The sequence below is a fragment of the Poecilia reticulata genome, chromosome 23, assembly GCF_904066995.2.
Source record: "Poecilia reticulata chromosome 23, P_reticulata-male-v2, whole genome shotgun sequence".
NCBI lineage: Eukaryota > Metazoa > Chordata > Actinopteri > Cyprinodontiformes > Poeciliidae > Poecilia > Poecilia reticulata.
In genome coordinates, this window is record NC_088852.1 from 10,445,786 (window position 1) to 10,469,542 (window position 23,757).

Genomic DNA, 23,757 nt, shown 5'->3' on the forward strand with positions numbered 1-23,757 from the left:
TGTTGATATGAAGGCAACTGATTTTACGTGACTGTGTTTACGTTTGAGTCCTTATTTTGAAGTAAGAAAAGATGAAATGAAGTTGTAGTTTAGTTGCTGACTCTAAACCGAAGGGCTATTTTGGATTAAATATATTCTCAAACAAATCAGACTTTTTACACGTTGAACACAGCATTTTTAATCTACTTGAGTTTCTTTGCTATAGATTCACTATCAAAAAGATAGAAAAAAAATATAAAAAATAGCCTTCAAAATTTCACCTGCCAGTGTGGCGACCTTCAGCTTTCAGCCAATCAAATGACGCTCCTTCGATCACATGTCAGGCAATTAGCTTGTTAGCACAGCTATTAGAATTGCCAAAAATAAACTTATATCGTCTAAAGTTTAGTGAGTTGCATTTATCTTTACCATCCTCCTCTCTTCTTGACTTCATGCTTAGTATGTATGCTTTTGGGAAAAAACATTTTAATAATATACACAGCAGCTGTTGCTTGCACTCAGAAAATACTTAGCAATGCTGATTTAATGCGGTGGAGTCACTCTCTCCAGTGAGTCACAGAATGACATACGCACACCTTGGAAACAGCTGAAGCTCACTGGAAACGTTCAAGGATGAGGCTAAGGAGGGGGAATACGAGGTTTGCACACTTTTGACCTTGGTTCACGTTCCACTTTTATAAGGTGCCCACCAACACGAATGATTCCTGCATCCCACCGGGGAGCGGTACAGGCGAGAGAGCTGGAGGACCGGCTCGTTATCTGCTCCATGCGGTCTCGAGGGAAGCGCCATCGTTCTGTTTTTTGAGGGATTCCATTTCTGAGCACACCTCGTGTTTTCCATCCATTTTCTGCAACTGACATTTTCTCACAAAGTAGCTACGAAAATATTCATACGCCATTAGTTTTTTTTTTTTTTTTTTTGGTAGTTTGTCAAGTTACAAGCGCAAATGTCATTGTATTTTACTGGGATTGTATGTGATTGACCGACACGAGATAATTGCAAAGCAGATGGAACGGTGGAGATTTTCGACATGGGCATTTTCCCCACAGCAACATTAAAAAAGGGAGGCGCGCAAACACCGGATGAAAAAAAATGACTCGTCTGCTAGCTGCGTCTTTGTCTCGGCGTTTTGTTATGATTGCCCAGCCGACGGGCAGCTTGAGAGCCCGGCTTGGTGCTGAGAATCGGAAAACGCATTTTACCTCACCAAAAACTTTAGTCCAAAACTTCTTTTTTTTTTTTAATAATCCCACCTGAATCACCCTCTCAGCCGCTTGTCTGACTAATGCTCTCCTTCCCTGGCCGGCGACTTTAGATGGGGAATTTAGCCTTGCAGCTGTATTGTACTCCCCCCTTTATGAAATGACACACTAAACGGAGCTCCGCGGGACGCTCAGAGCCTGGGATGTTGTTTTATAACCTAGCCGTACTTTAAACTTCTCCTCAACTTCATCCCTGACCTTTCTGCCGTACTTTCGACCCACGTCATAGATGTCAGGTACTACTTTTTAAAAATCACCTCTTGAATTGTGTTGCCAACTGAGCAAACGCATGCGACTCATTCGCTGCATTAGCATTCGCATCATTTCCTGGACTCGGACTGGGTGAATATTAACTCTAATAGGTTCCCTCTTTTTTTTTTTCCCGCCGCCTTGACCAGGTGTGTTTATGTGGAGGATGTTTTTAAGTATGTGCAAGCATGCATGGAAGTCTGACAATGTAATTAACTCATGTGGGCTGGCATGAATATTAAAGCAAACTTCGGAGGTGTGCACGCGCGCTCGGTAGCATTAGAATGCAGCTAGTCGTTCGCCATTATGTTGTTCATGTGTCCGTCTGAGTAACAGGCAGCACTGGGCACACGGACGTAATGCACTAATGCAGTGCCAGCTAATAGAAAGAGCTACTGCTGAAATCACGCTCCCGACAGCATATTAATACGATGGGACGGGTGGATGGATGATTATAATACAACCGGTGGGAGTAAACTGGGGCGAGAGAGAGAGAGAGAGAGAGATGAGAAACCAAGACGAGCAACGCGCGGGGCGTCGAATTGAAGAAGTTAAAGAATAAAAAGATCAATATGAATTAGAAAAAGAAAGCAAAGACGAGAGAGAAAGAGAGAGACGAAAGACTGTCAAAATGCTAAAATCTTAAACCCAGGCTTCACCGTTTGACTGTGATCATATAACAGATGAAAGAACAGAAGTTTGGGGACCAGAATAAAACTAGCTGTGCGGGGAGTGACTCAGCTTTATTTATCAAGCAAACACTCATAAAGCAGTGTCAGAAGAAAACATAATATACTTGAATTTCCTCAATAAAACCAGAGTTTCATCTCATGCTTAGGAGCTGAGGAAAAGTTACTACGAGATTTGTTTTTAACAACATGACAAGTAAGGCTACTTAAAGTAATAAGCAAGCAAATAAATGTTTTTGAGGACTTTGTGTTTTTTTTCCCTATCTTTGTCTTAATTTTGATATTTTACTTATATAAGCCTCTCCATCAGCAGGTAGAACTATATTAAAAAGAAAGTTAATGTCTTTAACTGATAAAAATCGACTTTGCTACACAAACTGATATTTTGAACATTTACTTACAGTTAATGAAAACCCAAAATTCAGTTCCTCTGAACTTTTCAATGCCAAACAAGATGAGTAAAAAGAATTTTTAAATATAGAAATGAAAAGTTCTACACTTCCATTGGGAAGACTTTTTGAGGTTGTTTTTTTTTTTCATTGAACAGACTCTACAAGGAGGTCAGCAGGTCATTGCTGGCTGTCTGCACCTTCATAATAGAAAATTAAATAAAATTAAATATGTGTGGCAAAAAAAAGAGGGACAACTGAGGATATTTGGAAGGACAGCCAAGGTTTGAAGCAAAATGGCCTTTCTGCCACGGTACATATTTTCACATCCAATTCTGAAACATTTAGGAAGTATTTCAAGCAGTCCAACTCCACAGTTGTTGTTTCTACCTCTACAACTACATTTCACTTTAGTGTCTTCCTTGGTTTACTTTTTTTAAAATTTCTCATTGACCCAAAATCGTTAAACGAAAAAAAAAAACAAACCTAACTTTACCTTTTTTTTTTTTGCATGTTTGCATTGGATTTGGTCTCCTTTTCTTTCCATTTATAGATTTTTGTTCCTCCGCTCAGTTTTTTCGGCTTTCCACACTTCCTTCTCATTTGTCTCATCAGCTTCTAAATGTCATGTGGTTGCATAAGGTCAGCTCGTTTGTGCTGCAACCAACAAGTGTTCAATTAATCATCGCTGGCATTTTCCTTCGCTTTTACATGAATCCCCAGTTTTGCCAATAATGGATACGATATCGTGTGGCTACGTTCGAGCCGATACCCAGTTGGACCGTGCTCAGGAAACTTCAGCAAAGACAGCAAGCGGTTACGGGGCTGGCGCGGCGTCAAATTAAAAGCGCTTTCAAAAATATGCATTCCTGCATAAGTCTCCCGTCTGACTTTGAGCAACCACCGTGTCTGTGTCATCTCACCGAGCTCCTTTTCATCTCCTTCGCTCCCCGCCGTCTTTCCCGAACTCCACTCCTGCTTTCAGTTATTTACACCTCTGGCCAAATTCCGCTGGTTTGCTGTTCTGTCTCTCCTGAAATCTCAAAAAAAAAAAAAAAAAAACAGGCATGCTCTCAGCCTTTGATCACTTGACTTTAAAAGTTGGACAAACAAAACTGTGTCCTGCAGCAAAAGAAGAAGGAAAAAAAAAAAAGAAAACGTAGCTGAACGGTGTAAACATTGGAAAATCATTCTAAAAAAAAAAAGAAAAAAAGTGTTGTGCCTCCTTACGTATTTATTATGTTTAGCTTTTCGGTCATGTTTGGATGTTTTTACCTCACCCAACATATTTCTATATCAAAACAATGATAACCAGAGTGAGTCCAAATTGCTGCTGATATCATTTCCCTAAAGGAGGAGAAAACCGTCCTAACCATCTTGGCCATTTGTGAAAAATTAATTACTCCTTAAAAAGCTAATATATCAGGGATGTTTAACTCAATTTCAATTTGGGCCATATCAAAAAATCTGAATGTCTTGAGAAAAACACATATCAATAAATAGCTGTTTGTCTCAGCATTCAATAAGTGTTTCTTAAAATTAAATAATATTGGACATCTTTTCACACTGATCAGTCCAACCAGAATTTTGTGATTGTTTTTTGTATTTTTTTAGATTAATATAATAGATTTTCCATCCATCCATTTTCTTACACCCTTGTCCCTCAGTGGGGTAGGGGGGGTTGCTGGTGCCCATCTCCAGCTAACGTTCCGGGCGAGAGGCAGGGTACACCCTGGACAGGTCACCAGTCTGTTGCAGGTGACACACAGGACAAACAACCATGCACACACACACTCACACCTAGGGACAATTTGGAGAGGCCAATTAACCTGACAGTCATGTTTTTGGACTGTGGGAGGAAACCGGAGTACCCGGAGAAAACCCACACACGCACAGGGAGAACATGCATACTCCATGCAGAAAGACCGGGGCCGGGAATCGAACCCAGAACCTTCTTGCTGCAAGGCAACAGCTCTACCAACTGCACCACTGTGCAGCCCTAAAATCATAGATTTTATGGCGCCAATTTAGAAACATTTGTAAGATATTTGTGCTAATGTATGATGTTAAACGTGGCTTTTTATTCATCGCCGTATTGGTCACGGGCTATAGCTCGACATGGAGGAAGGCTGAGGAAGCAGTCACTTAAACTCAAAAGTTTTTGAGGAAAATTTGAAGTAAAAAAATAAATAAATCTGAGAAATAAATGTGTAAATCTGAAGATTTTGTGTGAATTTTGTGTGAACTTTGAGTTTTGCAGATTTGTTGAAAAACTAGAGGGACTTACTGATGTCCCCCCAGGCCTCGAGTTTGACACATGTGCAATATGTGTCACACTTATTCCCTAAAACTGCCATCAGGCATTTGCAATAGCAGGGAAGCTGTTGCATTCCTCTTCAGTCATGAACAGACCCAATAAGTCAAGTTCAGGATTTTGCACGATACTCAAACACCATCAAACTCCTGCTCTATTTCCATAACAGACATCTTCTCTGTGTTATTCTCACCAATTCTCACCCGTTTCTCCATGCTAATTTTCACACATTCTGGTCCCACAGAGGAAGTTGAGTTTCGTGCCTGCTGCGTTCAGAAATTTTCCCCGACTTTCCAAGGAAGTTAGTTGGGTCTTGTGTTTTGTTAAACGGGCTTTTTTAACTCGAGAGCAGAGCGTAATGTGGTGGTACCGCTCCTCCTCAGTCAACCACACGTCTGCTTTCGCACTTATCTCGCCGGGCTTGATGAGCAGTCTGCCTTGAAGTGACACATAATCCGACGCTGAAGTAATTGCCTGGAGAAGCAGATTGCGACAACCTACATGTATTAGCGGCGCAAGGATGTTCCGACTTCAGCTCTTTTATTTTATATTGCTTTTAAAACCGATGATAACGGGCTTCTATTCCACTTATGCGGTAGGGTTTAGAGTAAAGTGTTTAACTGTTGGTGTTAGAAGATTCAGATATCCAACAAGTCCTATTAAAAGAAATTGAAATACATTTGTATTGTGAGAAAACACAGAGGAATTGTTGTTTAATTCATCACTTGAGAATTAAGGATACAACAAATGAGTCTAAACCTTTCAGACAATGAAGAAGTGCTCTTTCCATTAAAACAGATTATAAGATCCTAGCTAGAAAAGAGAATAATACTGTAAATTAATGAGTTGGATGGCCCAAATACAATCATGTTGACAAGTTCTCTGTGGCTTTGCAGATGAAAACGATGAAACAATGTCCAAGTTGTTAATGCAGAGAAAAGCTAAGTGGATGAAGACTAATAGTTGTGCCTCTTGAGGCAATACATATTAAATTTTAAAAGCAACAGCGTGTGGAATAATGTTTTTGACATTGATTGATTACAACTGGAAAAGCTTCAAAGCATTTTTCAAACTAACAAGAGTTTATTAATAACTTTCGCATGTTTGCTTCGCAAGAAATGAAGCCTTGGTTTCCCGACAAACCATTTCGTTTCTGCATATTTTACGTATCGTTCAGTATCGGACGCTTATTCATTACTGAGGGTAATTGAGCTTTATTACGAGACTAGGCACCCCCAAAAAAATTCAAGCTGGGACCGAGACGCCCTCCGACCATTTCTAGCATCTTCATGAGATTTCTGACAGGATCGGCGCGGGGCTCTGCATTCAACCATCAGCTGTGGTTTCTCAGAGCTGCTAAGTTATTGATATTCTACTGCAAGTGTCAATATTTGAAAGAGCAAGCCCGCTCACCACCTAAGGTTCTGCAACACTGCTTGTATATATTACGCCTTCCACAAAACACTTCAAGGTAGGACTTAGTCTCTTTTTCACCATCTATGCTTTCTGAAGAAAAAAAAAAGTATCCAAGGTGGAAAGAGACCTCAATGTTTATATTCCACTGCTGGATGGTTTGCCTTCAAGTGTGCAATGACGGAACAAATCACTAGACTTTAGTAGCCTCTCAGTACAGTAACACTGGAAAAAAAACTGATGGGATTTCATACATCAAGGATATATTTCACTGTAGAAATGCAAGATTGCCGGTGAACATATGCATCATGCTTTATGTCGACCTCACAGAGTCCCGCTTCGCTGCCGACTTGGTGAGTTTGACTGACGCTTTAAAGGACTAACAGGGCATAAAAAGAGGGGCAGATATTTGACAGTCATAATGAGAGAGGTCAGCACAGTTATTAGTTATTAATGAATGGCCACAGGCTGCCTGTCTTTGTCGCCAAATGAACACGCTTATCAAAGAGGCAGAAGCCAAAGAATCCTGGAGAACGTTGCATTCGTCACCAAGATAATTGTTCCATTTTGTAAGAGTCCACATCTAAAATTGTTCAACCGTCAGTGAAAAGTAGCTGCATTACCAAAATGCACAAACAAAACAATTTAAGAGCTAAATGCTTCTAATATCTACTAGAGTCTTATTGTTCAAGTCCTTCAGATGAGCATCTTTAGTTCTTCCAATAGAATCCAGCAGGAATCAGCCCTCATGGGGAATTGCCTTCTGGTTCATTCGTGTTTTTTTTTTTTTTTTTTTTAATCAATCTATAAATAGAGTTTAAGTCAAATGACTATGGTAGCCACATAAATATTATTTTAAAACTTCTTCTCAAACAAAGCCTTGGTGGACTTTTGAGGAAATTACATCAAAGCTTCAGGTTCCTCACAGACGGCATGACATATTTTCATATTCATACTTTTGCCCACACTTGATTCAATTCTTCCAGCTCTTCACACACTGCAGGCTTTCAGCACGAGAGGAATCAAACCATCCTGTGGTGTTCTTTTCCACGTCCGCTTCATTCTCCTCTTCCAGACGCAAGTCTGACAGAAAAGATCCTCTTTTGACTAATCACTTGCGACAGCAGAACCCTAAAACCTCCGACTTATGCATTTTGCTGCAAGCAAAGTGGAGCTGATTTTTCTTGTGTTTTGGGGGAGAGTAGTGGCGTTCATATTTAGTCTGTGCCTCACTGCTGACACCAACTCTTGCTGCACGTCTTCCTGTCTTCCCAGGAATCTGACGGCAGCCATTGACAGCTTTATCCGTCAACCATGTTCAAGCACAGTAGCTCAGCCACTGTTGTTCTTTTAACTTCGCACAAGCAAACTATTTCTCCAACACCGCCCATAGAAACATTTACTGCCATCTTCTCGTATTCTTCTCCGTAGTTTTAGTCTGATTTCCGAACACATAGGATTGTACGATTTCAAGACTCTATGCAAAACTATAGACTACTCTATGGTGTTGGATGACTGAACAATTTCTAATTTTACCTGCACACCTACTTCGGATTAAAAGTGAAATAATGACATATGCAATATGTATTGCACATCTTGAATCGATAAACTACTGCCTGTAATGTTTTTTTTTTTCCTTCAGTCAACATCCACAATATTTCATTTAATACCAAGAAAGTCAAAGAAGAACAATACTCAAGCTCTTAAAGTGCATTACAGGGCCGATCGTCTTTCCCTCCTCTGTTCTCATCTTGCCGCGGGACTGATGACTTTGTATTTTCTGTTATTTCTGGCTTGCTGTCTCAATCCATCTGTCAATCACTTTCCGAAGGGGGTCGGTAATATGACTTCTGCCGTAAAACAAAGTACTTTCTGACAGACAGTTTAGTCTGCCGCCCTGTCTGCCTGTGCGAGCGCGACTGAAACACGAGATCATTCTAGGACGCAAAAAAAACTCCACACAGCTTGGGATCTCTTTGTCGTTTTTGAGGATAATCGAGATACTTTCACAGTCCATGTGACGGATAAAAGAAATTCTCCCCTGGAACATTGTTTATCACATCATTTAATCATCTGCGGTCCAATATGCAGTATTAATTTAGAGAAAGCAGCTGCTTAACTGAGCACACAGGCAACCAAATGGCATCCTCAGGAAATAAACTGGCCAGGTTGGCAATGATTAGGTGTTGCGAGGCGGCGGGTCATGTGCCGTGAAAGCCCCGCGAGCAGTCAGTCATCTAAATGGATGAGTAGCTTTATTACAAGAGTACTATCAAACTTTATCAAGTGCTCTCTCTCAATTTATTTCCAGAAAGAATCGTCTCTGAAGCCGTAACACGGTGAATGAGAATGCCGTCGGTCCTGCCAGTTTGTGAGATTATTTGCAGAGAGAGAAAAATTGATTCGCCAACAAGCAAACAATCGCATGTTGAGACAAGGTTTTTTTTCTTTTTTTAAATATCATCCATCTCCACGCATCAGTTCTGCCACTCCACCAACAACTCGCCACTTCTGCCAATATCTTCCTCCTAAAGACTGTCCAGACCATCAGCAATTGAAAGAGACATCCCACTTTATCCTGTGACACAGCAATTTCCCTGTGGTGTGTTAATAAAAACACCCAAATAGAAGAGAAGACATGCATGACTGTGACCTTTTCAGAATGACAAGACTGGAAGAAAATGGCTGTTCCCTATTGGCATTTAAATCCTCCACTTTCCTCCCATCTGACGCTTTCATTATAGTTTCATTTGACTCCCAACCTTGTTAATTATTCAAAGTGTCTATTTAGCTAAAAAAGGAGCACTTGCTCAAGCCGTGCAAGAACGTATGGAAGGGGAAAAATTGGATGTTTGATAGAACACAACCAAAGCTTTAATGTGCTCCATTTCACTTTTCCATGATCAAGAGGTGGTTAGAGAGGCTGATGAAATTGCCCCGACTGCAAAAATCGCGTGGCTTTTCTTTTGTATTCTGTTCCTCCTGCCGGATGCATCAATAGATCAAAGAAAAGGCATCGCTTTTTTTATTTTTTTATTTATTTTTTTTCCACCCCACATGTTTGTGTGTCTGTGCGCAAGTCTGATGGCTTTGAAGATCCCTCTTTGCAGCCTGCTGCATCCACACACACCCACAAGGCTCAGTGGCTGTTAAAGGTTTACATACACTTTGACCAAATCCCTCGTATTGATGGAACTTTTTTTTTAATTTCCTGACATTAATCCCTTTCAGCGTTTCCCATCTTAGTTCAGAGTGAGGGATTTCCTACTTCATCTTCAGTGTGTAAGAGGTCTACATATTTTTGTGTGTATGTGTGTGTGTTTGACGGGATTACATTTAAATTGCTCAACTTGAGTCAAATATTCAAGGTTTTGTATAATTTAAAGCCTATTCTTGATCAGCATAATGGTAAAACTGATTACCTTTGTAGTTTTTCATTGGTTAAATTCAAAGATAATTGAACACAACATCTGCAATTAGACGTGCAGTCCATCCAAAAAGGTTGCTGCGCCTTTGATTCAATGGAGATTACAGAAAATTCATATTGGTTTTGCTTTGGCCTTTACCTGCTGTGACAATAAGCCTCATGTGCTTGATTTTCATTTTAACCAAACATAATGTGCCACTTCTTTACCAATCTGAACTGGTTTCAACACATTTTTTGGCTGAGAGATGGTCTTAAACCCAAACAGAGCAATGTTCTCTGTGACTAGCCAACAACTAGTCAGAGCTATTTAAACATCAGTAGCTATGTCCCAATCCAATCATCATGGAAAAATACATACCATGACTTTTTGTGCCAGAAGATTAATCTTATTAATGAGCATTCCAATATAAAGTCAACTGGCTACGTTAGAAAAGCAGCTAAAATTCCCATACATACATACACTGCTGTATGTTTAATAATACTTTAGAATCACTTAACATCTCTCATGCTGCTGCACACATGTCAAGAAATGCCAGTGCCGCAACTTTAAAGCACTAAATGTCAAATATGCAGGTGGAACTGCAACAGAATATATGCAAGTGTTTCCAAAATGGTTCAGCAGTGAAGCAAATTTCATCCTAAGCTATGCATTAGCTCTGTCTGCATGAAGATTCACTCACTTCAGCATGCTAGATGCTAAATGCCCTTCAACAGAAGGACCACCCAACACATTTCTGACCACTTACACTTTATTATCCAGATAACTAAGCATTGGGTGGGGTTTGGGGACAAGCTTTGGTATCATAGCAAAAGGCAAGGACAACGTTCTGACAAAGTATAGAGGTGGGTTTTACAATAATGCACATCCACAATGCAATATTACACAATCTTAATTTCACATTTACATTCATGTAATTTGCATTTTTAGCAAATACTTAGTACCTTTTCAGAGAACCCTGGTTGGAAAAGCTAATTGATTCCTTTGAGAATATAAATCTGCCTTACACTGTACTTCAATACAGTTTCTCACCTTCCCATCTTCTGCTTCGCCAACTACATTTCAGTAGCACACAAATATTTGCATGAATTTTTTTTTTTTATTCCTCACACCTCCACTACATTCCCACTGTCTTCTCTTTAGTGCTGTTTTCTCTATTCTAATTATATACCGCTGTCTCCTCGGGTTCTTTGATCACTTTGTCCGTTTCATCTTGTCGAGTTCCATTCGCACTTTGATTCTCTCTTTATGTTTCTCCCTCTTTCGTTATCCATCATCTTCACATAGAAACTCTCCATTACCGGCAATGCCAACATCTCCAGTGATTCCTCACTTCGTTTCTTTAAGTATGAGGGGGGGGGATAAAAAAAAAAGGCAAAAGAGGTCTGACAGACACGTGCGAACGTTTTAATCGCAAACTGACATAGTGAAGTGTTACTTTATTTCAAATGAAGACGTGGGGCTGGCGATGACGATGAGAAAAAGACTGGGTAAGCTCTAGCAACTAGAAGAAGATGAAAAAGAGAGGGAGATGGAGGTTTATAATTTATTCCCTCTGCATGTCATTACATAAATATGGGTGTCAGAGACGAGAGATGCTCCTGGCTTTAGCGCAGTTGGTCAAGTTCTCTCTGAGCATTCACGCGCACAAGGACACACCCATACGCGTGCGCACCGTCGCACCGAAAAGCATCAACAAAGAGTCTCGCACACACTTCGCACTCGCATTTCCTTGGCAGGGGAATCAACTATTACAGTGACTGTCGGTTATTACGCCTTATTCCCCCAGTGATGGATGTAACACTTTGTGGCGCGGCAAAATGTGTTTTGGAAATGTGTTTGGAATTGCTTTGTGGCAGTGCTGAATGCTTTTGGAATGAGATCATAACAGGCTGAGAGCCACTGTAATACGATTGAGGAGCATGTGGCAGGGCACCGCTTTGGCGTGAGTGGTGTCTGCGTCTGTGTGTGTGTGTGCGTGTGTGTGTGTGTGTGCGCACAGGCTTCTTCAGGTACATTCAGGTGTGTGTTACGGTGGAGCTGTGATTGTACGTGCATGCTTATTAGTGTAGGTCATGGAGAAAGTGCATTGGTACAAGTATTTATAAGTGACACTGGCAATTCGGCGTCGACTTGCCAGACCTGACGATTGCTATTCCTGCAAAGTTAGAGCAGGATATGGTTCGTCTCCTCCATTATGCTGCTCTGGAACCGTGCATCTAAGCAATAAAACGAGAGAGGAAAAAAAAAAAAAAACGTTCTCATGCATTTATGGAAGTTGTGATTTAGAGCTTCAACTGTTAGAAAGATGCAGCTATGATAAAGTAAATTACCAGTCTGTTGGCGGCATCTGTGGCCGTCCTTTTTAGTCAGGGATTGAAACAGACCGCTAGCGTTTTCTAAGAAGGAAAGAAGTAGGGGATCAGCTTCACACTGTCGATGGCTTCCAAGCACACCTGACAGCCACGTAATTAAAGGCAACCTGAAAATAGTCTCGCTGCAGTAACGTCATCTCTTGGATTGAAAAATAGAAAAAGCAACCACCTCCTTTATTTGTTTGATAAGTTGAATTTTGCCAATTCTGCACTCGGCTTTGCAGAATTTTATTATATTGATTCAAATTTTGGTTTCCTAATCAACTTTCATTAATGTGCAATCAAATGCCAAGTTAGATATTGTACATTTGCACACACACAGTTTGTGTAAATTAGGAATGAGGCAAATCGGCAACATGAGGCACGTATGGAATAAAACAAATCATACGGTATTAATGTAGATCATTTTATTGTCCCTACAATTTCTCATACTAGACCTTAAAATTGAGCTATAAACATTTTTGAACAAGCAAATTTTTTTTCATGATCAGCATTTAAAATTATTTGGTTCACAGCCCAAAAGACTTCTACCCCCTTTCATAAGAAAATTGTGTATTAGTGTATGTTATGCGATTAATTATTTAACACCACTCATTATTTATTCATCTTGTAATTTACTCTCAAGTCTGTGTTGTATGGGGAGATGATATATGTGATATCTACAGTCTGAGCAAGAATTTAGAAATTTAAAACATCTGTTAATGTAGCAAATCAGGCTAAGCATTTCCCTTTACAATTCTTTAATAGGAATGAAAAAAGACTGAAGCAAATAGATGTGCTGTAATACTTTAGCTCAGTTTTCCTTCAGTTTCTTCTTTTTTTACAATATTGGTCTTCATTGCACGATAAATTGACAAGTTATAGGGTGGAGAGAGAAACAGGAAGACATGCAGCAAATAACCTGAGAGCAGAAGCTGAACCAACAACAAATACGTTGAGGGCTACAGCCTGTGCACCAACCGAACCACGCAGCTCCCGTCCTATTTTAGTTTGAGTCATTGCAGGTGACCACAAGCATTAGCCGTACTCATGTAAGATACACTCGCATACAAGACACCGCTTGCATTTTTACAAACGCAGCTGCCAGGAAGGAGGCGAGGCCTCAGTCATCACTGCAGAAACCCCACAGCCCCAGGCCATCCAGGATAAATCAATGCACCTCAGTCTCATTGATCCGAGATGTGGATGCCAGCCATGCATACATTAAGCAGGTGTGATCCGCTGCTGTGTAATCCAACTTCTCTTGATTTGAAACTTTACACTTCAGAAAGCTCCCGTAGTCGAGTTTCCAAACTTCCGCTCAAACTAAATTAGCATTCCGAAGAAAACCAGAAGGGAAAAAAAACAAAAAAAGAAGGCACCTTGATTATATCGGCTCAAAGCAACCGTAGTAGTAACTGTTACAGAATGAAATAAGACAGAGATTTAAGTAGCCAACAAATAATTAATGGCGAATGATAGCTGAAAGAGAGAATCTTCCGTGTCTTATAGTAGCCAATCCCATATGGGGTCTGCTGGCAAACAGTACAAATGTTCTACCAAAACCTTGTTTGAAATTAATATTGAATTAGCCATATTTAATTCAGTCTGGCTTTTAATATTGCATTACAAAGAAAAAGAAGAAGAAGAAAAAATCAATCCAAGACACACTTATCATGAAAGAGCCGTGCAGGAAGTGCTAGAGGACTCGAGCATCTCTAATGTTGGCCAACATCAATCGATTCATTAAATGTAGAGCCGGGGACACAGGAGGCATGACCTTAAAATTAATTCACCACACACATCCTAAAGTAGGGCTCAAAGTTTCGGATCAATCTGAATATACAGATGACCTCCTCAATGAGCCGAAACTCAAGACGCTGCCATTTTAGATCACTTCTCTTGGCACTTGGCAGGACAGATTGTTGGGAAAAGTCTCTCGCAGCATCTATATGACAGGCATTGTTGCTCATATAAAAGCAAAAAAAAAAAAAAAAACACTTAGTGGAACAAATGTACACACGCAGTACATCACCAGGTCACACAAACTTGACATCTGCTAAGAGATGCCCTTGGGTGAGCAAGATTTCAGCCAGACTACTGCATTCCACATGTCAAATAGACAAATGCATCTGTGATGGTGTGCGCGTTTCCCCCCCTGAAGATAACATCTTCTGGCAGAAGAACTCAAATGTCCTCTTGAAAGCAAAGGAAATGTGTTTCAGTAAAGTGCATCAATGACGTTGTTTGTGCACAAAGATTCATACACACACCGTTAAGATCTTAATAGTGAGGTCACATATTGTATTTGAATGCTTTCCTTGGGAATTTATCTGGTCAACCATAGCTGTTGAACAACAGATCAAGCTCAGTTTGATGGTATTAAGAGCATCTTTCCATATCAATTTTCAAGTTATGCCACATATTCTAAATTGGATTTGGGTTTCTCTGTAGGGAAGGTATGTTTAGGGGATTGAACAGTGTTGGTGTGTAATATCACAAAAAGTAAAAATCATGATAGAAATCATTTTGTAAGGCAATTAGTGTCATTTGGATGGGATTAACCTTTTCAGGACCTAGGGTATTTTTCGGAGTATTTCCCGAAAAACCCACCATTTGGACTGTGTTTTGCTTGTGGGCCAAAAACTGTAACTTTGGACTGACCACAGTAGATTCTCCCACATGTTTGATAGGTCCTGTGAAAAACTGCCACTTGCCACTATTCCACCAAGACCGAATCTTTCCGACCTGTCAGTTCAGGTGGATGACCGTGTCTTGCAGGTTCACATTTGCCCTTTCCCTCTCCAATTGCGAATGATGAATGGAACAGCACGCCACGAGACAAAGCTTGGCATTTTGTGCTATAACCTAACCCTGATTTAAACTTCTCCATAACTTTATCACTGTATCCCTCACCTGAAAACCGTGCTTCATTTTCCCTTCCGATTCAAAATTGTTTCGCCTGTAACAGACTCCCAATGAAACACATTGAGGTTATAGAGTGACAAACTTCGCAAAAGTTCACTCTTGAAAGGCACAGTAGTTCTTGGTAGCTATTTTGCAACATTTATTAGGTTTATCTGTTTAAAGCAGATGAATTTTAATAAGCATTACCGGCCTTCATCTGTCCGTATAGTGCGATGACAAACTCTTGCAGCTGCTCTACATTTTTGCTGAAATGAAAGCTACTCAGCGGGAGCAGCCAAGGCTAAATCCTGGCAAAGAAAGTCCTTGAAATACTGGGAACTAATTAAAAGGATTTATCACATACTACACAAAAGGCAAGGTATGCATGAATGAATTATATTCTTTGTAGTTGCGGTGTTCATCAGCAACACCCCCACACCTGTTATATCACAGTTAGCTTAAACAGTTGGAATTAATTTAACAGCTTGCACCAAAAACCCTTTGCTACATGCGGAGTGCATACCAGCAGACTATTAGAAATGGTTTCGTATGTAAAGAACCTATTGCATGCTATTGATTAATAGCATGTAGCCAGTGAGAATGCAGAACACGCTGGTCATTATTGCAAAATGAGACGTGGCTTATTAGCAGTAAGGATCACATATGCTTCAAGCCAGTATTTATGGGGATGGGTTTAGAGCTCATTAAGACAACTTTGGAGAAAACTTATAAAAAATAAGAAAAATAAAAATGAGAAGCTTCCTCAGTAGAGCAGAAGCAATGACTTTACACAACGGTGACCCCTGATGACACATCTCAGGATTTTATATTAAAGTTTCAGTTAAACACAAACCACAAAAAAAAGTTGTCATCCCAACTTTTTGCCATGAAAAAGAAAAGTTGTACACACCCACATAGTTCAGAACACCGGGCTACCGTATGAATGTCAACAACAAATAACCCAAGACAACATCCAGTCCGTGTTTACTGAACATGTAATAAAGTAAACAAAATAATTTTAAAAAGTCATTGCACCATCCTGGGTGGTGAAACAAAAAAAGCATCCGATTTGACCGCAGCTTGAGGTGCATTATTGTAGCACACACACACACACACACACGCACACACACACACACACAGAGACAGTGCTGGGTCGTGTTTCTGCAAAGTCAAAGCTAAAAACTGAAACGTGTGAACATCTAATAGCCGCAAAGGTCAAGACAGTAACTACATGCAGAGAGGTACATAGACAGCACAGAAAGAGTCAAACATAAGATGCAGACCTTCTCTTTACACTGATGCAAATCTCCCCCAGCATCCAGTAGATTGGTTTCATTCTATTGTTAAGACGCTGCGCAGCTTTTCCTCACCTACCACTGAAAAACCTCTCAACACCTTCACAAAAGAAAAAAAACAACAAAAAAACCCCACCTGCCCTGGGATATAAATATTTATGAGAATACGCTGTCAAGCTAAAGGTGCTAATTATAATATTGTGCATAGTCAGCAAATACGGTTTGCACTCCCACCTGCCATCCTTATCTCGGAATTTTTTTGCTTCACAAGCTTAAAAAAAAGAGCAATCAGGAAGTAGCCATGTGAGTTGTACCATCAATATTTACGACCGCATCAAAAAAAAAACAAAAAAAAAACTGCAGAATCTATTCTTAGTGATGCTGTGTATACCGTTGTACTGATGTAGAGCTAAATAATAGCTCGTGTTTACACCTGGCATTCAAATGCTGGGACATATTTTCTCCTAACAAAGAGTCCAGTCAGCAGATGAAATACTCCAGCATCCACAGATAAAAAAAGATAACATTTCTCTTTTTCTGTTCTGTGCTGCAGCTGCTTGTTTGCAAAGTCGTACCATTGAAAAATAGCTAAATAACTAATGGCTTAGAGAGGGTGTCAAAGTCTACGTCAGGAAATACTTTGTTTTAAGATAATTATATAATCTTGTACGTTTCCTTGAGAAAGAAGGATGCGCTGAAAACGCAAATCGTTAACGTTTTTTTTTTCTTCCTTATGCAAATACAGCTGGGAAAATTAATTCAAGTTATTTTACAGCTGAACACATTTCTGCCTTTGATCTGTTTAGAGATCAGTTCTGATTACAAATGATGATTTTCCCCAATTGTGGATGCCGCAAATAAGAGCTAGCTTAGTTTCTTTACATAATAACAGACTGCAAATAAGATCAAACCATGCGTTGCACTGCTATCAGTTTTAACATTTGTTTTAACTTCACAGTAACACCTTAGTTTAACCAAGAAAACTAATTACTCGCTAGAGCTAAATAATTAGCATCACACTTTAGCATATTGGTGTAAAGTCTCACATAGCTAATGACCGGTGGGGATCTCTTTGAGGAAAAGTTGGATGCATGACGATATTAAGCTGGAGTAATGAAGTAAAAAAAAAAAAGAAAGAAATAGATCCAGCCTTATTTACTGATCATCATGTCCTTTCTGCAGGGGGAAACACAGTGCCATATACAACAGATGGTAGCCAAAGGCAGACAACAAAGCTACATACAAGGTTACTGGAAGGCCAAAACAAAGTCCTCCCTCATTTAAATGTCTCGGCAGCAATGTCATCAAAAATCTGGACACACACATCCGTAGACGACGCAAATAAACATCCACGGAGCGCGTGAGATTCAACGCACCATACCTGATGACACCGTCAGGTGTGTTACTCGCCTGAGAATGTCTAGTTCATTCTTTTTAGAAAACCAGCCATGCTTGCTGGGCTTATTTCTTATGCTTTATCCCCTCAAACGGTGAATACTTATTACAAGCAAAAGTCCTTCGCGAGGAAAGGAGGAACGGAGACTGTGGGGAATACCGTATGAAGTACATCTGAGATGTACTTCAGACATATGGTGTCAATGTGAAAACAAGATGAAGTGGGATCAAGTAAGACTGCCAGCCCAAAGTTGTTTACTAATCCTGCATGTGAGCAAAAAATAAAATGGGAATATCGAAGGGAACAACTTTAGAAAGGTATCGGGATCAAAGCCTCCAACTTGCTTCTTTTTCTCCAAGTTTAATTTAAGAGCGTCAGACTTTCTGGCTCGAAAACGGCGCTCTGCCAGAATACTCGTCTCGCTTTCGCAAACACGCACCTCACTGGCTTTTATGCGATAGGCCAGCAAAGTGAAAGAAAAAGAAAGGGGGTGGGGGAGGTTTAGATAAGAATCTGAAATGTGCGGCATGCATTTACATCCAAATCCCCCGAGTCAGTTCTTTGTAGAACAAGGTCTCGGCCAGTTTTGAGCATCTAAAGACCAAAACCTTTGCCCGCTTTTTTTTTTTGAAAGACGCCTTGAGCTCAGGCAGGTTTCATGGCAGATTCTCAACTGGATGTGGGACTTTGACTGGACCATTGCTCAATCACATCCGAGTGGAACACAAAAAGTTAAACATTTATTTTAAGAAAGAGGAGAAAGCACACTGAGAATTGTATTTGTTTCATCAGTGTTGTCTCAGTTTCACTGTTCACACTAAGGGGAACATTTTTTGGTAACACTTTATTTGAAGGAAGGTGAATAAGACTGACATGGGTGAAACCAATAAATCATTACTGGTATAAATTTGTTATAAAAGTATTACTGATTGTACTTTAAAAATTAGGCAACTATGTTATTAAAGGTAAAGTTTAAGCAGTAATGATTTCTTGGTTAATGTCAAGTTGTCGAAGACATTTTGAATAAAGTCATAATTTACCGAATGACGCTTTATGACAGTCATAAATATTCATGAAGGCTTATTCATGTTCATGGCAGGTGTTATGTCATGTTTATGAAAGTGTCATGACAGTCTTATTCACCCCCCTTCAGATAAAGTGTTACCCATTTTTTTCCTCAAAAAAACTCTTTTACTGAAACTGATAAGACTTCTCTGCTGTGTCAAAAACAGATTGGTTCTGTTTGTTGACCTTCAACTGAGCGGGGCATCAGAGGGGCGTAAGGAGTTAAGGGAACCACTACAATCCTCAGCAACACCTGCCCTTCCAAGACTTTGCGATCAAATCTAAAAACAAGTGATAGTTCCATCAAAGAGCGTCGGATGCTTTGTGTCAACCTCCGAGGGAGCACCGCTGAAGGGCATTTTAGTGACAAAAACAGAGTGGTTTTTTTCCTTTTTTTTTTTTTTTTGGAGCTGCTGGGATTTACAAGAACGGGTTGGCACCTCTTAGGTCTGTTTGCATATGTCAATATTAGCTGCTTGAAAGAGGATTTAGTGTGGCAGGAGATATCTGTGTCGATAACCAACTGCTGCACCGCCGGGGTTTTTTTTTTCCCCCCAAGCACACAGAGAAAAAAAAAAAAAAGCAGAAAAAGCAACCTGAGCAACTTATTTTAGGTCGTTTCTCTTACATGCAGCTGTCAGATCCAACAGGTTTGTTACCATTGATTTAGTGCAATCTAAGCACATTAGACAAGTCTTGTACAAAAATGTAATGAGATCATCGTCGTGTACCTCATCTTTGAAGGGTTAAAATATTTAGATCTTATGCTTTATTCTATGTATTCTTTGAATACATCTAAAGGCTTCATTTATACCCCTTTCAAACTGCTTGAAGGAATCTTCTGTCATTCAATAACATACTCCAGGATTTCAGGCTTTGTGTGCTCTGCAGATAGCAACGCCGCCCCCTAAGGGAGCGTTCCGGTTTGCGACTCTGGGCTCTGCAAACATGCATAAAGCACCTGAGTGTTTAAAACACACAATGGATGGCTCATATTAAAATCTCTATTCGGGATGTTGAGCTTTATATCAAAAACGAGGTCAAGCGAGACAAAAAAATAAAAAAAATAGAAATCATGTCAGAAACGAAAAGATGGACTGAGACGCGCGTGGTCAGCCATCAACATGGGACTGAATGACAAAGATCTTTGCCTGCAGTCTTACAAGCTGAAATCCTGGCGACTCTCTGCAGATCCGGATAAGAATCCCGATACTATAAAACGCGTGTAAAATAAATAAAGAATACCAGCAGATTTTTAAGCAACTAAAAAAGAAGAAGAAGAAGAAAAGAAAAAACTAATCTGAAAATATTCCAGCCAGCAGCTCCAGGGTGTGGTGAGGTGGCTTCAGCTGACCTTAAGATACAGTGATTGATGTGACGACAAACAGAGTCTTTGACTGCCCCACGTACACAACCGCACACGTTTAGAGATGACAGACGGGAACTGCAACCACCAAAAAAAAACAAAAAAAAAAACACACACACCAGCATGCCGCACAACGCCCCTTCAGGGGGCCAGGGACAGATCAGAGGTTGCAGTGTCATCAGAGCTGGCAGTCAAACACCAGGGAAAGAAGATCTGCGTTGAGCACGGATAGTGAGGTGAAAACACAGGGAGGTGGTGGGGGGGGGACGGGAATGGAAATGTAGAAAAATCCACATGAAGCAAAAGAAAGAAAAAGCGAGCGATGACTTGCTCAGAATCAGCCGCCCTCCCCTGATAACGTGCTTATTTTGGTGTTGCCGCTGAAAGCGAACACAAGGAGAGGAAGGCAGATTAAAAACAAGACTAGAGGCAGCCAAATAAAGTGAGCAGCACAGTTGGGTAAAACTGGTTTCTGACCCCGTCTTCCTCAGGGGGGTAAAGATGAGAATTGAAACCCACTGGATGCAAAATCCTTTTTTTTCCCCCCTTTTTGTCGTTTCAACAACTGAAACTTCCTGTCAAAGTCTCCGGCAATAAATCCTCTTACCTCCATCTCTGCTGCCCAAACTTTAACCACTAAAGTCTCTTTCTAAAAAAAAAATCCTAACACGCATCTATCCATCTCTCCTCTCTCCACTTATACTACCTCCAACTCATCTTGCACTTACAATACTCCCCCCCGCCCCTTCCACTGAACCACTTCCCCTCTCTCCCCCCCAGCTCTCTCAACTGCTCTTTCCTCTCTGTCGGCGGCCATTAGTTCAGCCTGGCTGGCGATTTCCCCAGCAGAGACCCCCTCTAACCTTACTCCGCTCGAGGGAGGGGGCAGAAACACCTTTTAAGAAGCAAAACATCCTTGGATGGCTCACAATACACAGGGGCACGTCACGCAGGGACCCTGTCTTGTGCTCTGCTGCTCCCTGTCTCTATCGTTTTAGCTCATTCTTCCTTATAGCTAATGTTGAGCATAGATTCATTAAGAGTCGCTCCTCTAATTCACATCCTGGTAAAAAAAAAAAAAAAGAGAGAAAGAGAAAGTCTAGTTCAAGGGCAGGAGTGTTGGTAAACCTAAAAACATACTGGGACGATTTCCAACTGTGACACACCTCAATAAATTAGAATCGAAAGGTTAATTTTTGCTATTCTAGAAATTCTTCTTAATATATGTTAGCATGCATTTCCATTTGACTATTATAGATTATGCTGTTCTTTCTATTACATACACGTTACGCCCAATCGCAATCATTTTAATGTTTGTTGACTCAACCACAATGATGGAAACCCACTAATGCTACTCATTTCTGTTCAAAATACTCTATCCAATCATAATAATGGAAAGTTCAGTGGAAGGAAAAAAAGTGTCGACATGACAGTACTGGCCCACATCTCCCGTCGATGCTCGCGTCTTTGTCAATTTCATAATCGCTTAAAGGCAGAGATAAGAATGTGACAGTGTACATGAATGGATGAGAAAATTTAACAAAAACCAAATAATAGTGGAAGAAAAAGCATAATCTAAAAAATATTTAAAAGTTGTTCTAAACATTTTTTATTAAATACACATTTTTTCCCCTTTCTATTCTCGTAGACCACTTTTTCTTCTTTGGAACAAACATCCAGACCAGGATACAAATTGGTGGCAAAATGCGATTAAAGCAAATCAAGTAGAAAAATGCTAATGCTAAAGCTAAAGAGCTGAAAATATGTCAAAATAAACAACACAATGATATCATCAGAAGAAAGAGCTTGGAATAAGGATTCAAAATAAGCTGACAGAAAATCGGAGTACTTCAAGAGTACTTTGAACGAAAATGCTTCCACATTTTGAGTGATTTGGAGAATTTTCCTGATGTAGTGGGCAAATAAAGTCAGCTCAAGATGACTAACCAGATAAAACCAAATAAAAATGCTCGAACACTTATGCAACCAGTTCATCGCATCTTAACTAAACTTTCTCCTTCAGCAGATTTGAACATTTTATTTGACTTGTACAGGTTCACCCAATTATTTACAGCCTTAAATTCACCACTAACTGAACTGTGACCCAATAAATAACCGTTAAAATGTATAGAACCTTCATTTGAAGGAGATTCCATAATTACTCTAATTATTATAAATTTTTTGTACACTTCTTCCTGGTTGTTTTTCTGACAGGACGTTTCAAGCCTCGGCAGTGCAAGCATGCCAGTGTTGTTTAAGAGGAAATCTGATTACGTGTGACTGCAACACATAATTAAGAAACGAACCGGCTGCCGGTGAAAACTAAACAGCAGGTCATATTGGCTTTTTCAGGGTGTGATTTTTTTTTTAGATTTTTAATTCTGACTCATCCACAAGATTAAAACTGCTGTTTTTGGATCTGTGTTTCTCTGCAAGAGACAATTCTGGGTGAACACACATCCACGTTTGACAGACAATAATATCTTGTTCAGCCGCAGCTATCCGTCCATGTATCCGTACCCCAAAGGAAATAAAGCGGACTAAAAAAAAAAAATAAAAAGGGAAACTTTTTTTTAATGTAGAAGCGGCAAATAAATTATGATTTTGAAGATTTCTAGGGGTATTTTACCTTTGCGAGGTCTTGTATGACTTTAATTATAAATCTTTAAGTTGAAGGAAACCAATGAGGATAAAACCTTTTTCAAGAACCAGGCTATTGTCCTGCGTTTGCTGCAGGACAATAAAATCTCTCCTTTTGTTCCGAGTACAAGAGCCAGAGTCAATTGTGTTGCTTTGACTACGCCAGATTAAACGAAACACATAAATGGTGTTGAATGTTACCCTGAAATGCTTGGGAATGAGCCAGTATGGAAATGTTCTACTACATTTCTCAAAAATCCAACCAACTTTAAACTTCTGCACTGAAAACTCGGCAGTACTTGAAAACTACAGTCGTGTTTTCCCAAAGTAAATTACCCTAAATCATAAAACTGTTAGCCCTCTAGACAAAAAAGTGCTTGTGTTCATATCACCATTGCCTGCTTTCAAATATATTAATGTCTCCACTTTCAGATTATTTTACGACGGCAAAATCGTCTTGAAATTTTGACAGTGACGAACTGGTTAGTAATTCACAAAGTGACAGCTTAGTACAAATGGCTTTGACAAATGGTCTAATATCATCGCCAGTGATGTTGAATATGTTGGGATTTAAATCCCCCGTCCTTAGCACTTAGCGCCACAGTCAAGCCTAACTGCTCTCTTCCCCATTTCCTCATCTTTCACCACTTGAAAAGCACGTCAAATCAACGGAGCTTCAAGCTGACAGTAATTTGCCAAGTTCCAACGTGCATTTCTCATTTAGAAAAATGTGCAATCTCCGTCTGACGCATCCCTCAACCTCTCAATAATCACCGGAAGCCCACTGATTTAAGTCTTCAGGAGGCGTAATAGGCAAGAGGCGAAAATTAAGTGCAACAGACAAAAGCGACGGCTTTCGTGGAAGTGTGCGTGAAAACAAACAGCGGGCTGGCATCGGAAACGGACTCGATCTGCAATCGATACGAGATGGAGGCTTCGTTTCTGTGTGCATGTGCTAAGCATGCAGCAAAAGTCCTGAGAAGGTTGTACTG

General features: G+C 40.1%; 1 protein-coding gene across 8 annotated transcripts in view; it reads right to left on the minus strand.

Moving 5' to 3' along the window:
* The window catches only part of grm8a (glutamate receptor, metabotropic 8a), a 240,809-nt gene that overhangs the window by 151,599 nt on the left and 65,453 nt on the right, over nucleotides 1-23,757 (minus strand). The window contains exon 1 of one of the 8 annotated variants that reach the window (XM_017302873.2): nucleotides 3,514-3,620. The exons of the other annotated variants lie outside the window; for them this stretch is intronic. Within the exon in view, the coding sequence (XP_017158362.1) occupies nucleotides 3,514-3,528 (15 nt within the window). The 5' untranslated portion in view covers nucleotides 3,529-3,620. Of the gene's footprint in view, nucleotides 1-3,513; nucleotides 3,621-23,757 lie in introns of those variants that run through there. 8 annotated transcript variants of the gene reach the window in all.